The 14178-nt window shown below is 36.7% G+C and overlaps 4 protein-coding genes across 4 annotated transcripts; 2 read left to right on the top strand and 2 right to left on the bottom strand.

The window, feature by feature from the left end:
* Positions 1-394: 394 nt before the first annotated feature.
* On the top strand, positions 395-3851 carry LOC101892315 (conserved oligomeric Golgi complex subunit 3). Its single transcript, XM_005180278.4, has 9 exons — positions 395-591; positions 661-1185; positions 1243-1736; positions 1796-1935; positions 2006-2166; positions 2225-2357; positions 2417-2592; positions 2653-3228; positions 3292-3851. Exons 1-9 carry the CDS (start codon positions 430-432, stop codon positions 3685-3687), a joined length of 2763 nt encoding a protein of 920 aa, XP_005180335.2. The 5' UTR covers positions 395-429; the 3' UTR covers positions 3688-3851.
* Positions 3726-5571, bottom strand: LOC101892608 (AN1-type zinc finger protein 2A). The gene is made up of 3 exons (XM_005180280.4): positions 5029-5571; positions 4394-4523; positions 3726-4312 (listed from the first exon to the last, which is right to left on the bottom strand). The coding sequence occupies exons 1-3, from the start codon at positions 5466-5468 to the stop codon at positions 4127-4129; spliced, it is 756 nt and encodes a 251-aa protein (XP_005180337.1). The 5' UTR covers positions 5469-5571; the 3' UTR covers positions 3726-4126.
* Positions 5572-7425: 1854 nt separating this feature from the next.
* On the top strand, positions 7426-11028 carry LOC101892148 (exocyst complex component 2). The gene is made up of 10 exons (XM_005180277.4): positions 7426-7628; positions 7686-8306; positions 8358-8572; positions 8637-8919; positions 8975-9138; positions 9201-9640; positions 9787-10101; positions 10164-10261; positions 10321-10639; positions 10760-11028. Exons 1-10 carry the CDS (start codon positions 7520-7522, stop codon positions 10896-10898), a joined length of 2703 nt encoding a protein of 900 aa, XP_005180334.1. The 5' UTR covers positions 7426-7519; the 3' UTR covers positions 10899-11028.
* A 113-nt stretch (positions 11029-11141) lies between these two features.
* Positions 11142-14011, bottom strand: LOC101891975 (Hemolymph juvenile hormone binding protein (JHBP)). The gene is made up of 4 exons (XM_005180276.4): positions 13679-14011; positions 13312-13619; positions 12218-12335; positions 11142-12123 (listed from the first exon to the last, which is right to left on the bottom strand). The coding sequence occupies exons 1-4, from the start codon at positions 13752-13754 to the stop codon at positions 11249-11251; spliced, it is 1377 nt and encodes a 458-aa protein (XP_005180333.1). The 5' UTR covers positions 13755-14011; the 3' UTR covers positions 11142-11248.
* Between the last annotated feature and the right edge of the window lie 167 nt (positions 14012-14178).

The raw sequence follows: 14178 nt of genomic DNA, 5'->3' as shown, positions 1-14178 counted from the left end.
GAAAAGGAGCATTTTTAAAGCAAACAACATATGGTATCTTACAGAATTGTAAGAATATAAATGTTTTTACTAGGATTACGGATTTTCCCTTTATGATATCGAAGAAAATTTCAAAACTAGTAAATTTTTGCAGGTACTGGAACAGATCAATAGTTCAAGTGACAGTGAGAGCAATGCTCTGTCCCAGAACCTGCAAGTGTCTACAATTTTTTACTCCGATAACAATTTTCCCTTTATGTTATCGAAGGAAATAGTAAAAATGTACAGATTCTTGCAGTTCTGGAACAGAGCACAAGCTATTAGCACTGACAATTCTTCCGAGAATATCGATAGAAAAAACTAACAATCGATATTCCCTTTAAATATAAAGTATTTATACTATCGATTGTTTGTCATCTCTACTTTATAGTTTTGGACGATGCTGGCAGAATGGATGACGTCGCGAGTGTTCAACTGGAAAATGAAAATTTACGGAAAATAAGATCCAGATTGCTTCAATGGGAAACGAAGAGTAACGCCTTAGCCGCTTTGAATGTGGTGCAAGAAGAATGTCTAGAACAAATCAATCTAGTGTGGTCACAGGAAGTGGATGTAAAATTCATATGCCGCTTTGTTGTTTGGGACATTGCATCTTATTTATTTGTTTAATATTAATTCCAGACCCCAGTTCAGGAGGACAACAACACAGACTCCCAAAATAAGCACGATGACACTGAAGAAAATGGGATTGTTTCCTCCCTTAACGACTTACAACTGCCCTCTGCAACGGGTATTGACACTACCCATGACTTTTTGTTATGGTATGACCGAGTTCATGCCGAAATTCAAGAAAATGCAGACATAGCATCTCATCGCTACCTGCAACAACTGGTGACAAGGAGTAATGAATGTGCTCACATTTTAGAGCAAATTGAACAAGCCATGGGTCGTTTGAAAACCCTAAGAGATGAGTACGCATTCGTGTCCGACAAAACTGATGCATTAAACACTGCAAGTGAAAAGTTGATAGAAGAACAAGAAAAACTTCAGAAGTTGGGAGAAGATATTCATAAACGCCTACACTACTTTAGCCAGGTTGAGTTGCTTAATCAGCGTTTGCATAGCCCCACTTTGTCAGTAGCTTCAGAATCATTCAGAGAATGTTTGAACAAAATCGATGATTGTCTTACATATTTAAAGGAACACGTAAGATAACGATGTATTTCTATCAAAATATATTTTATAATTTGGTTACATTTTCAGCCAAAATTCAAAGACTCCCATGCGTATACTATTAAATACAAACATTGTTTGGCCAAAGCTGTTACTTTGATAAAGAATTATTTCAATACGGTTATGTCTCAAGCAACGGAAGCTACACTACGGCCTAGAAATACAACACCGAATAGCAGTGGAGACATTGCTCCTACGTCGCCTGATGCCGCATTTGCCCTGTACTACGGAAAGTATCAAACTTCAGCGGCAAAAGTAAAGCGAGTTTCACAAATGATTGAATCTCGTGTGGATGTTTGCCACGAATATGCGAATCTTTTGGCAGAATTGCAGCAGAATTATCTGAACGAAAGATCGACAATAATGACACCATCTGTGGATAAGGCAATCAAAGAAATAAAGGCTCAACATAAGGGTGACCACTGCACATTGATGCGAAGTTCGTGTTCATTTCTGGTACACGTCTGTCAAGACGAACATCGTTTGTATTACCAGTTTTTTGCCACCGAAAGTGAATTGCTAACGTAAGCTTTATATAATTTTAAAAATTATGGCCCTTGCATATCGCTTTTTTCCATTGCAGTTCCTATTTGGAAAGCTTATGTAATATTTTATATGACACAATGCGTCCTTTTATTATCCACATAAATCATTTGGAAACGCTGGCCGAAATTTGCTCCATTTTAAGAATAGAAATGTTGGAAGAACATGTTCAGCAGAATCGTGAGTTTAACTTTGGTATTAGCTTTAATATTGACATTGTATAATATGTTCATTTTTGATTTACGTGTAGCCACTCCTCTCGAAGCTTTTTCTTCAGTCGCTAATCAATTGTTACAAGACGCCCAGGAACGTTTAGTATTTAGAGCGCATTTGTATTTGCAATCAGATATTTTAAACTATAACCCCTCAGCTGGGGATCTGGCTTACCCAGAAAAATTAGAAATGATGGAGGTAATACCATTCGTTTAATCCCATTTACATACAGTTTAGAATTACTGTTCTCTTTTAGAGCATAGCTTTATCCCTGCAAGAACCAGCCCAATTAAAACGCTTTGACTCAAGATCATCGTTAATATCTACAAACTCAAACATAACAGATGCTGAAAGCATTGACACGAGTGTTAGCCGAGTTAGAAATATGAGTAAGTGGTTGGAAGACCGACATACAAAAACATATTTTGAATCGTTAATGCCTTTTTAGATTCACCAGCAGATTTACATGGAATGTGGTATCCAACTGTAAGGCGTACCCTTGTATGCTTGTCACGCCTTTATCGTTGTGTCGATAGACCAATATTTCAAGGATTATCACAGGAGGCCTTAAAGTTATGTATACAAAGTGTTTCATCAGCTGCTACAAAAATAGCACAAGCCAAGGTAATTATTTCCCACCCGGTACTGATGTTCAATAGAGAATTATTTTTGTTTTCTTTTAAGACTCCCATCGATGGCGAATTATTTGAGATAAAGCATTTGCTCATATTACGTGAACAAATTGCGCCATTTCGAGTGGACTTTACAGCTAAGGAGACTTCCTTGGATTTTAGCAAAGTAAAAACAGCGGCATTTGGCCTGTTGCAGAAACGAAAACAGCTTTTTTCGATGGGAAGCAATAATGCGTTACTAGAATTTTTGCTTGAAGGTACGCCACAAATTAAGGAACACCTCTTAGATTCTCGGAAAGAGGTAGATAGGCAATTGAAATTGAGTTGTGAGCAGTTTATTAAGGACGCCGTGCAAACATTGGCTGCACCACTAATTACATTCCTGGATAAAGCCCAAGTTGTTGTAAATAGCGATACTAAAACCGGTAAAGATCAAACGCAACAACAACCCGTAACAAAAATAAACTATACATTGCGTCAAAGTACTTGGGCAAGTCCACAACAAATTAGCAGTGTCATTCAGGAAACTCAGCGCCTAATCAAGACCAAATTGCCGGCCCTACAAAGATCTATGCAATTGTATTTGAGTAACCGAGATACTGAGTTTATCATATTTAGACCAATTAGGGTGAGAATATAAAGTATTTATTAATCGTGTGTTATATTCATTATATATGTGCATCACTTTCAGAATAATGTAATACAATCATTTGTAAGATTGGAGCAATTGTTGACGACGAATGGATATAGTGCCGATGATATGATCATTACCAGCTGTCCTTCAGCAGAGCAGGTCTCTATATTACTTTCGAGTGCCAGTATTCTCGCTGCTGAGGCTATTGTTAACTTCTCCGCTTCGCAGAGTAAAATAAGCGCATCTTCTAGTGAAACTGGATGCCCCACACCTCCCAGAAAGATTTCTTTGGACAAGAAAGTTAGCTTCGAAAGTTGCACCAATGTGCCCAATCATATGGAAAATTTAACAGAAGTATCGGAATCTTCGGGCAATAATAGTACTGTGACTTCACCCACAGCCCAATCACCAGTACCCCCTCCTTTGACATCTCAGCAATTGCCGGGACATTAGACAAAAGATTTGATATGTCAATCAAAAGCAACCAATCATTACTGATATAAAATGTGTTGTAAAAACGAAGTTTTATTTGTTAATTTAAAATGTGTAATTTTCTTTTATTATTATCTTTACATAGTACTAAAACAATAATAAACTTATGCAATAACAAATCCAAATTAATTCGTCAAAGTACAACAGGATCCTAAGAAAAGTGCTTAAATCTGTCTACAGAACCAAAAATTGGTATAGAGGTGGTTCATACAATTATAACTTGTTGAGAATGTTTGAAAGTATCTTGACTACAGAATGTTTGAAAGTATTGTGACTACTTGAGCCCATTATTTATGGCATCATTTGGTAGCAATTGGCAAATTAAACCCCTAAACTTTAAATATTAAACTACATAATTTAGGTAAGAGTGATCAGGTTGGCAATTTGCTGAGAGTCTGAACTATGACAATGAACACTTGTCTTTCCCATTTCCTTGTTGGGCATCGCGTCCTCCCACTGGAACAGTAGTATTGTTTCGTCTTTGGGTACTGTTGGCTGCAGCCTCATTGCGTCGATTTCGATCATTGCTTTCATCCAATTCCATGATGGACAAAGCTATTGCACGGGCCAGTGCTTCATCTTCAGTCTAAAAAATAATAATTTGATATTCACTCCATGCTATGTCTTTTTCTAAGATTTTGATGGCTTTTTTGCTCCAAATACTTACCATATTGCCCTGTATGTTTTGAGTCAATCTCTGAGCAGCTGTTTCTCTTACGGCTGCAGTAGTAGGTTTTGGGGCAACGTCAAATAGTGTATTCGGTGGTTTCTGGGTTCTTCGTAATTCAGCAGCTTTGCTATAAGAGGAAATAATTGTTTATTCGTTTCGGTTTTGTCACAGAATTGTGCTTTCATAATTGAAATAGTGGAACAAAATAAAAAAATATACAATTATACGTCTAACCTATGCTCCCTCTAATATAAACTTGACTTAAGGCCCAAAGAGGTTCAAATTTTTCCCGTTAAAGGTTGCTCATTTCCAGAACCTGCTATTCCAGTTTTGCAATTTTTTCCATAGCATAATAGATGTTCTGGAACATAATAGATGTTGGTCTAAAATGTGCAAATAGCTATGAGTCACTGTTGCAATGCTCTTACCAACTGACCGCCAATGCACATTATCGCAATTATTATTATTGACCCATATCTACATTTAAGTGTGATCTAGGAGATTTTCGAGCATCTATTTATGTTATTATCTTAGTATTAAGGATTAGTCTGGGTTAACACTACTGACTGTAACATGCCAGGCTTGGTCAACAAATTGCCAAATTCATAAAATTAAAAGAATTGAAAGCTTACCCAGCCATTGTCTTTGGTTCTTCGAATACAGTTCCAGTCGTTTTTCCCGCTTGACATTCGTGATCTGCTGTGTGTCGATGTCGCAAACAGAAGTTCCTTTTGCACTGCGAACAATTGACTGGTATTAACTCCTTTCGCTTGCATGACTTGTATGAACATCGGTTGGTGAATATCTTTCGAGAATCTGATTTACATTGTTTATCAATATGTTGGCCAACAGTAAGATCTGGTTCGACACCCGGAGCTGTTGGTACTGGGTCCCCACATAGCGGGCACAAAGGCACTTGATGATCTTTCCTTCCGTGTTTGCAATTATGATGTTCGTAATTGAAATGGGATGAACAGAAAACACTTTTGCAGGCGTCACACTTCATTGGCAAAAAGTCCAGCCTGTTGCACGATTTCTCTGAGCAATGTTGTCCCAAATTTGGAAATTCCATTTTTTTATTTTATTTACTTCCGTAATTTTTACAACAATATATTTAGTTTCACAACGAGACTTGCTTGTTTACGCGGAGATGACTAAACATTATGGAGGTAGGGACCTATAAATATATACTATTAATCAAGGAGCAATAACAAGGTGTTTCAAAATTTGTTGAAAAGTAAATTCAATAGTTGTGTCTCGGAACCTGCAAAGACCGAATTTACATTAGGCAAGTTTACTTGCGGCAAGTCTCAGTTTGTTGGAGAAAGTGCTAAAGGGATAAAAGTTATTTTTTTTTCAAAAATATAAAAAGGCAATTGAGTGGCACGCTTAAAAGAAAATGATAAAAATTTCAAGACGGTCCAAAATTTGTTGAAAAGTAATTTAGCTTTGTGTTGTGTCTCATAAAAGTGTGGGCGACACTTGTAAAATTTTGGGATAATACTGTATTATACTACTACTTCTGTTGTTATTCAATTTTGTGGAATAACCCCAAATTTCCATTCTTGTTTAGCGGCTTTTCCACAATATGAGCATTTAAAAAAAAAAATAAACAAAACCACTGTTGCATATTTAAAAGTCTATTTGGCGCAATAAGACTCCAGCGAAGAGTTGCATTTTTCTAGTTTATTTGAAGTTGAGCAACCTTTCTTATTGTACCATGAGCTCTATAGTGTTGTGTTTACATTTTAGGTATTACGTCCAAAAACAAATCCAAAAACAAAATAAACAAAACCAACTGTTGTATATTTAAAAGTCTATTTGGCGCAATAAGAATCCAGCGAAGAGTTTCATTTTTCTAGTTTATTTGAAGTTGAGCAACCTTTCTTATTGTACCATGAGCTCTATAGTGTTGTGTTTACATTTTAGGTATTACGTCCAAAAAAAATCCAAAAACAAAATAAACAAAACCAACTGTTGCATATTTAAAAGTCTATTTGGCGCAATAAGAATCCAGCGAAGAGTTTCGTTTTTCTAGTTTATTTGAAGTTGAGCAACCTTTCTTATTGTACCATGAGCTCTATAGTGTTGTGTTTACATTTTAGGTATTACGTCCAAAAACAAATCTGCACGTAGTTGTTGTTACGTTTATCGTACAATAACACTTGCTGTTGCCGACGTTTTTCACCTCACACTTTAAACACCTGTATTTATATGAGAGTTACGCAAATACGTCGGGAGTATAAAATTTCAAAGTAGAACAATTTCAAAATTGACAATTAAACGATTTTTCCTTGAAAATATAAACGATAATACAAAAAATATGAATGTTTGTAACTGAAAAATATAATAATTTGATGAATGTTAATAATTATAAATTTGTACAACGTTAATTTTTTGGTAGGTGCATTGTAGAATCAAGGAGGTAAAGTCATGCAATCATATGTTTACAATTTTTTCAAAAATTATTCATTTGACAACATCTCATTGTCAAAATTTGTATTTATAATTCCATTGTATACCCAGAAACAGAGATGGGAACCTGTTTTTTTGTAGTGAAATGTAACACGGTAAATTACAGGAAATGCAATGATGGGAATTTTTATTTGAAATTACTTTACCTTCTTAATTTTACCATGGGTAGGTAGTAAGAAAAGGACATGGCGTAATTGGTTAATGCGGAATTTCATTTAATATATCTTATCTTAGGTACCCAAATAAACATTCAGTTTATACCGTAAATACAAGAACATACAATTTTCGGAGAATCCATTCTTCCCGGGATATTGGGTTCCAAAAGTTCCCCAAAACACCGTATGTTGTGCTTCGCCAATTCCTATGATGTAGAGATGGTATGTTCATTTGAAGTGGCTTTACCTTCTTAATTTTAACATGTGTACGTATTTATTGTTTTGTAAAATAAAAAAAAAAAACATTTTCAAAAGCAATGAATTATTATTTTCTTACTTAATTCGTGTGAATAGTGTTATATTTGAGTTGCTCACAATTTTTATGACGGCGTTATCACTAAAGAGGGCGGCGGCCGTTATCACCTAAATTGACTCGCACCATTTCTGGCAGGGATACGACAAGGAAAAGAAAATTTAAATCTGGGTTAAAGAAATGGCTCCACAACCCGTGGTCACTGGATTATCGCCCAAAGAAGGCCCTCCTGGTACTCGAGTTATTATACGAGGAGAATTTTTGGGAACTGAATCCATTGATTTAATTGGTGAGTAATCAATTTGTTTTTTTGGGGAGGCGAATAATGTATTGTTTTTGTTTTAAGGTCTGAAAATATGTGGCTCCGACTGCTTGCTTTCTGCTGAATGGGTTTCGCCAAATAAAATTATAGCCCGTACGGGTCCTGCTAAAGGTCTGGGAGACATCATTGTGACAACCCGTAGTGGAGGTGAAGGCACGTCCTCTGTGCAATTTCGGGCAATTGGAAATCACGAGATTATTGGTCCCCTAAAAGAATCGGCTGTTTGGATTGAAGAGGCACCTACACAAAACTTTGCCTGGGGTCGCAGAACATTAGTTCAGTCGGTGCTCACACAAGAAGACCCTTTAGGTCTTTCCACAGAAGGAAATGAACAAAAAAATGTCGACAATTTACGGGAGTTATTTCCAAGTTCTAGTGGGGATCTTCTCCAGGAGAATTTCTCTCCCGCTCTTTTTCTATTAGAGAAACACTCGGCAACAACATTTGCAGACTTAAAAGTTGGACTAAAACATTTAAACCGGAAAGTAGAGAGTCAAAAAGAGGGTCAACTGTCATTTTTAAAATCGAATGCAGGTTCCGTCATCGATCAGTTAGACACCATGATGAATATCCGTGATAAGTTGCTGGAGGACTTGAATCAGTACGGTCCTGAACCGCTTAATGTATTGGAACAACAAATTGAAAGTATGTCAGATCTTTACATCACTTAAAATTAAAGCTAATATTTATTCCCAGACTCAATTTCAAAGTCGGAGGACATATTTACGGATGTTCTAGTGCGCAAGGAAAAAGCAGATTCTACGCGAGCAGTTTTGTTGGCCTTGTCGCGTCACAAATTTCTTTTTTGTTTGCCCAACTCAGTTGAAAAGAAGGCTGCAGCTGGGGAGTATGATATAGTGGTCAACGACTATGCCAGAGCAAAAAGTCGTTTTGGAAAAACAGAGATTCCCGTAATACATTTGAAACAATAATGGAACTGATAAGAATGATATTGATCTCTCATTTTGAATTTAGATTTTCCGTACGGTTATGGAAGAAGTGGATCATCGCATTTTGCAAATTCGTAAACAACTTCATGAGAAAGTTATTAAAATGCCGCAAAGTGTGGAACAACAACGCAAACTTATCAAAGCTCTGATTAGTTTGGAAGTTCAACAATCTGGATCCAATATCAATGATAAGTTGCGAAATGCCGATCCTGCTTGGGACGCCATAGATGCGAGGGCAAAATACCTGGAACAGACGTTTAAGCAGACATTTGAGCAGTATGCCTCAAAAGATGCCCAAGGCGCAGAAAGTATGTGTACACTAGACGACAGTTTCATCGTATTTTATTAATATATTCCTTACAGAAAGTAAAAATCGGGACCCATCCCAACCACCCAATAGAGTTGCATTTTGTGAGGAAATTTGTGAGATAGCTGCTTCACAATTACCCGATCTTTGGCGTTTGGGTCAGATGTATTTTACAGGAGAACTACGAGGTCCAAATGATCCACGTCCTGGAGATTTTAAGGTGCGTACGTCGTCCTGTTCTAAAGCACATAAATATTTATTGAACATTTCATGAATTTTTAGAGAATGATTTTAAATGCGATAGAAAAATTTTGTATATATCTAAAAATCGCAATGTGCACTACAGATGCTGAAGCACGGTCTTTGCGTCAAAGTGTGGGACTTATATGGCCCATTTCTCATGGTTCCCATGACATTTTTAAAGCTTGGCTTCCGCAATGTTTACGATATACCCGTATAACCTATGCGACATTGATAAGTTTAGATTTACCATCTTCAGCCTTGGATATTGTTCAAAAGTTCATCGACGAAACACGGTTACATTGTTTTTCCAATATCTTTGAAAGAGCTACGCAGAAATGCAGTAAATTAACTGATTTGGAGACATGGGAAATGGGCGTAGAAGATTTTCCGGGTGCTACCTTGCTGCCCCAGCGCTTAGAAGACTTATTAATAGAGACTCTAGATGAAGCCCAACAAGCCTGTATTAATCCTGAAATAAGGTAAGTCTTATGTGTTTTATATTTTTTCCTGTATATTTTGTGTAAATTTGAATATGATTTTCTTTGTCGGACTCTGTAAAAATTTAATTATTGCTTGAAGATATATGTTAGAAGAATATTTGGTTCTGTAATTGGTTTCTTTTTAGGGAGGGCAATCTTTTAGAAACGGAATCTGATGGACAACGAGAAGTTTCGTTGCGTTTACAAAAAATGTTATTATGTTTTTGCGATGTGATTCAGGAACTGGCTTTTAATTCACACAAAGAAGAAACCCCAACTCACAATGTGTCGCAATTGTTGGGCTATCCCAATAATCAGAGTAGCGGACCTGCCTCAGGAAGATTTGCCAGTCTTTCCCCTTCCACGGCCATAACCTGGGAACAACGAATGTTGTGCTGTTTAGCTAATTGTGCCTATTGCAACAAGAGCTTCTTCCATAGAGTAGGCAAACTTTTCGAAAGGTAGGAGGTAAACATGTTAACTTTCAGAGACTAATGATAACCGAAATGGTTTGGCATTTTAGGTACGGTTATCCATTACCATCCCTGGCAATTGAAACTGCGCGATATTCAGTTAACAAATTATTTTCCAATATTTTGGATGCATATGTAGAGCATAAAGGTAAGTGAAAAGATCGATTCTGTTTGCTACTGAGCTCAACTGAGTATTTACTTTTTCAGGCGATCCTTTGGTTGGAACAATTGAGCCCTCCATGTACTTGGGTGGATTTCAATGGGATATTGAAATGCCCATTGGAAACTTGCGTCCCTATGCCCATGAATGTTGTGATAATTTAGTAGCTGTTTATTCCGAAATATACACTATATCACCGGCCTTGCTACGATCTATTTTGGAACCGATTGTATTAACGATATCGGAAGAATTAGCCCGTCTTATGAGTTGTGTTCCACAATTCAGTTACTCTGGTGCCATACAGGCAAATGTTGATATACGTTTGTTGAGAGATACCATGCGTATTTATACCAACGAAACGGGGAGGTAGGTAAAATGTCATGTTACATTGAATAAGGAAGCTTTTAAAAAAAGGGATTCAGAAATTCAGTAGCTCGAATTTCATGTTTATATCTTTTATGTAACAAACAATGTATCAATTTACAGAAACTATTTCCTGGAAGCTCTGGAAGCAATCAATCCTCCATTAAATGCTGAACAAATGAAACAGGCTGACGAAATTTTGGAACATGTGAAGGAACGAATGAAATTACAATTGATGTGTTTCTTTGTAAAAGAACCATAACGAGTTATTTTGAATCTACCATTGTGCAATTTCAAATATATTCCATTTATAGTACTCTATATATGTGTGTGTGCTCTGCTCCCAACAAATATTTATATAATACACAGTATTTCATTTTTTATCGAAAATATACACACAGGTTTTTGTTTTTACACACAATTAAATTCTAAAATGTCATTTGCATTTTCCATAGCTGAGCATTGACAACAGATAAATATTGCACATTAAATTGACAAGGAATAGTTAAGTCCTAAACATGGTCATTCAACTTTTTACAACCAAAATCGTTAAAAAATATTTTATTAATTTGTCTACATTTATAATTACGATTTAAGGTATAATCTGCACATTTACAACTTAAAATCGAAGGAAACCTTTTCTCCGTTTTGGTATTTCTCAAAGTTTTCCTTAATGGTTTGTTCAACGTCAATGGTATTGAACTTCTCTTGAATGCGCATTCTAATGGGATTCTCCAAAGCGTCCATGATTTGATAACGCAAGAGGTTTGGCAAAATATTTACCACAAATTCCATAACATAGTCCAAGGTGCCAGCACCGTCACACCTCACTTGAATGTTGCCCATATCAATTTGTAAGTCATTGATTTGTGGACGTTTTCTTGTATCCAGTGGCTGACTCACATCGACAGTCAATCGAATGTATTGTAAAGTGAATTGAATGTGGCCAACTCGCGAAACTAGTCCTCCATTCACTTCCCACTGGCCACCGCCGGCAATTTGTTGAGTTCCTACAGTGACCTCTAAGAATATAGTATTATTTTCCATGGAGGCAATGACATCACCGTGCCTATAGAATGTAGATAATCCATGAATCCAAGTGTTCGATAACTGCATTCCGAACACTCCCATTGTACGATTGTAGTCGGGCAGGCGGAAAGGATCATAACCCATTTCACGCACTTGTTTGCGTCCTTCAGCAATAGCCATGTCTAGTGGACTTATGGAATTTGGCAATAATTTGTCACCCATTAATTTGGCAATGTTTTTATCGATATCTTCTCTCAATTTTGAATCGGCTTCTTGCAACATAAACGGCTTCATAGCATCAAACACTAGATTGGGTGCCGAATTTACAATTCCCTGGAAAACTGTTCCAAGAAAGCCCAAATTCTGGAAATCCATAGACATATCGGCGAATGTGACATCCATTTTAATGTGATCGGTAAGTAAGTGGCCGTCTCTTTGTACAGCTAATGTTGCGACACCTGCAAAATACACAAATACGGAGAAACAAAATACGTAAATATGCGAATTAATCGAGTTACACATAGAATAACTAAATTTCGAAACTAAACATACCAGTAATCAAAACTTTTTTTAGAATAACAATAAAAGGACCATTCGCCTTGGAGAAGAAAGATGTTAATGTGTACGAGCCTTTTGTTATCATTTCGTCCAGCTCAACAGCACATTTGACCTGTTGTGGTTAAAAAAGAAAATGAAAATAATAATTTTATTTCGTGCAGAAAATTTTCAAAGATCGTACAAACAATCCGATCACTCTCGATTAAATGAAAAATATTTCTGCTTATAGAAAATTTGATTTCTGTTTAAAGATTGCGTGGTAATAAGAATCGTATATCTACGTACTATAAGCACTTTGTCGTATAAGTCTAGTGTCGACATTTTACAACTTCTCCAATTCTATTCCTACAAAACTCTGATTTAATTCTAAGAATTTTCAAAGGTGATTGCTGAAGTCTGAGAGTATTTCCCCATTGGCTTAACTTCATAGTACTCCATATAACAGAGCTTTGCAATATTTGCTGATCGCTATCCACATCATGATTTTATCCCGGTGAGTGGAATGGCTTTTAATGCTTTTTAATGTTTGTTAGAGCCTTATGCATATGTATTATTAAGTAAATAATAGGCATCTGCAATTATTTACTGTTAGTAATACAAGTTTTTAAATTTCGAGATTTACTATCTTGTGTCTCTAAAAGCGTTACAGCTCTGTTGGCAGTGACACCCATGAAAGGTTTGAACATCACTTGCCTACTTCATTATAGTCCCTAAAACAGGGATGATGACTGTGACAGTCAACTGTGCTGTGAAAATTTTACAGTCGAAGCACAGCGACAACTGTTGCTTTTGAAACAAAACACTACCACAGCAAATCCACAGCTTATTTTTGATTTATCCACAGCTTTGCTGGCAGCAAATTCAAACACTGCGTAATACGCCTTAATCCGAATATTGAGTCACTGTAGAACTCAAACTAAATTGTAAAATTATTGGAAAGAAAAGGTCAATTGCGAATTCCGAGATCGTTTGCCCTGATAACCACTTTTAAATATATATTTAGCTGTCTTGGAGATAAGATTGAGATAGTTATAGTTTGCACAAAGCTTCAATTTTTCGAACTTGTATGAGTGTGTGTGTGTACGTACCGTCATAGCATTCAAATCGGCCTTTATGCTGACAATGCGAAATTTTGATAAGCCATAGGATTGGACATCGTACATACTTAATGTAGCCATACCAAGGTTTTTCTTCATATCGGGTACATCCATGGGATCAGGCACTGGAGCACCAGGAAATCCTATTGGATCTTCCTGTTTGTAGTGATTCAATACGGCATAGAGCTGGGCTGCCAAACGATTTTCACTAACTTTGACGTTGTGCTCGTCTAGGGAATTTGCATTATCTGCTTCGGCGTGTGCGATGTTGTCGGTGGTTTCCTCTCCATGTTGGTCCTCTAGAACCCATTAAACACATTTTATATCCATTGATTATTAATTCATTTCAAGTATTTACCGATTTCCTGTGATCTTGCTTGACACATCAAAGCAAGAGTGCCCAGCAAAATCAACCACGATCTTTGTATTCTCATTTTCCGTGTTTTTAATTCGGTCTACGGCTTATTTCCACTGAGTTATCAGTTGTAAGTAAGTAAATCAATGCACACACACGCTACTCTTTATAATCGAAGACACCATCACACTGTGTAGAAAGAAGCGCTGAAGATAATTCTGAGTCGCTCGTTTTCTTGGCTGGGGTCTTTGTTTGTGCGTTGTCAAAGAGCCTTTAATTTGTGTTCTGTTCTTCCAACTACTGCGCTAAGATGGTTTGAGTGAAAAAATACAAACGCCTTCCTTGACGATCACACTACAAATGCGGATGCTGCTACTGATGCGATGTTATGTTTGGGACAGACATTCCGACATAAGACAAATCGCTGGAGAGACAAATTCTGAGAGTGAGCTATTGACAGAGATGCGGCAGCAGATAACAAAGCAACAGTGGTTTTCTGTTAA

This window comes from Musca domestica, unplaced genomic scaffold, assembly GCF_030504385.1.
Source record: "Musca domestica strain aabys unplaced genomic scaffold, Musca_domestica.polishedcontigs.V.1.1 19, whole genome shotgun sequence".
NCBI lineage: Eukaryota > Metazoa > Arthropoda > Insecta > Diptera > Muscidae > Musca > Musca domestica.
The sequence above is the reverse complement of the archived record's forward strand: the minus strand, read 5'-3'. Positions and strand labels throughout refer to the sequence as shown.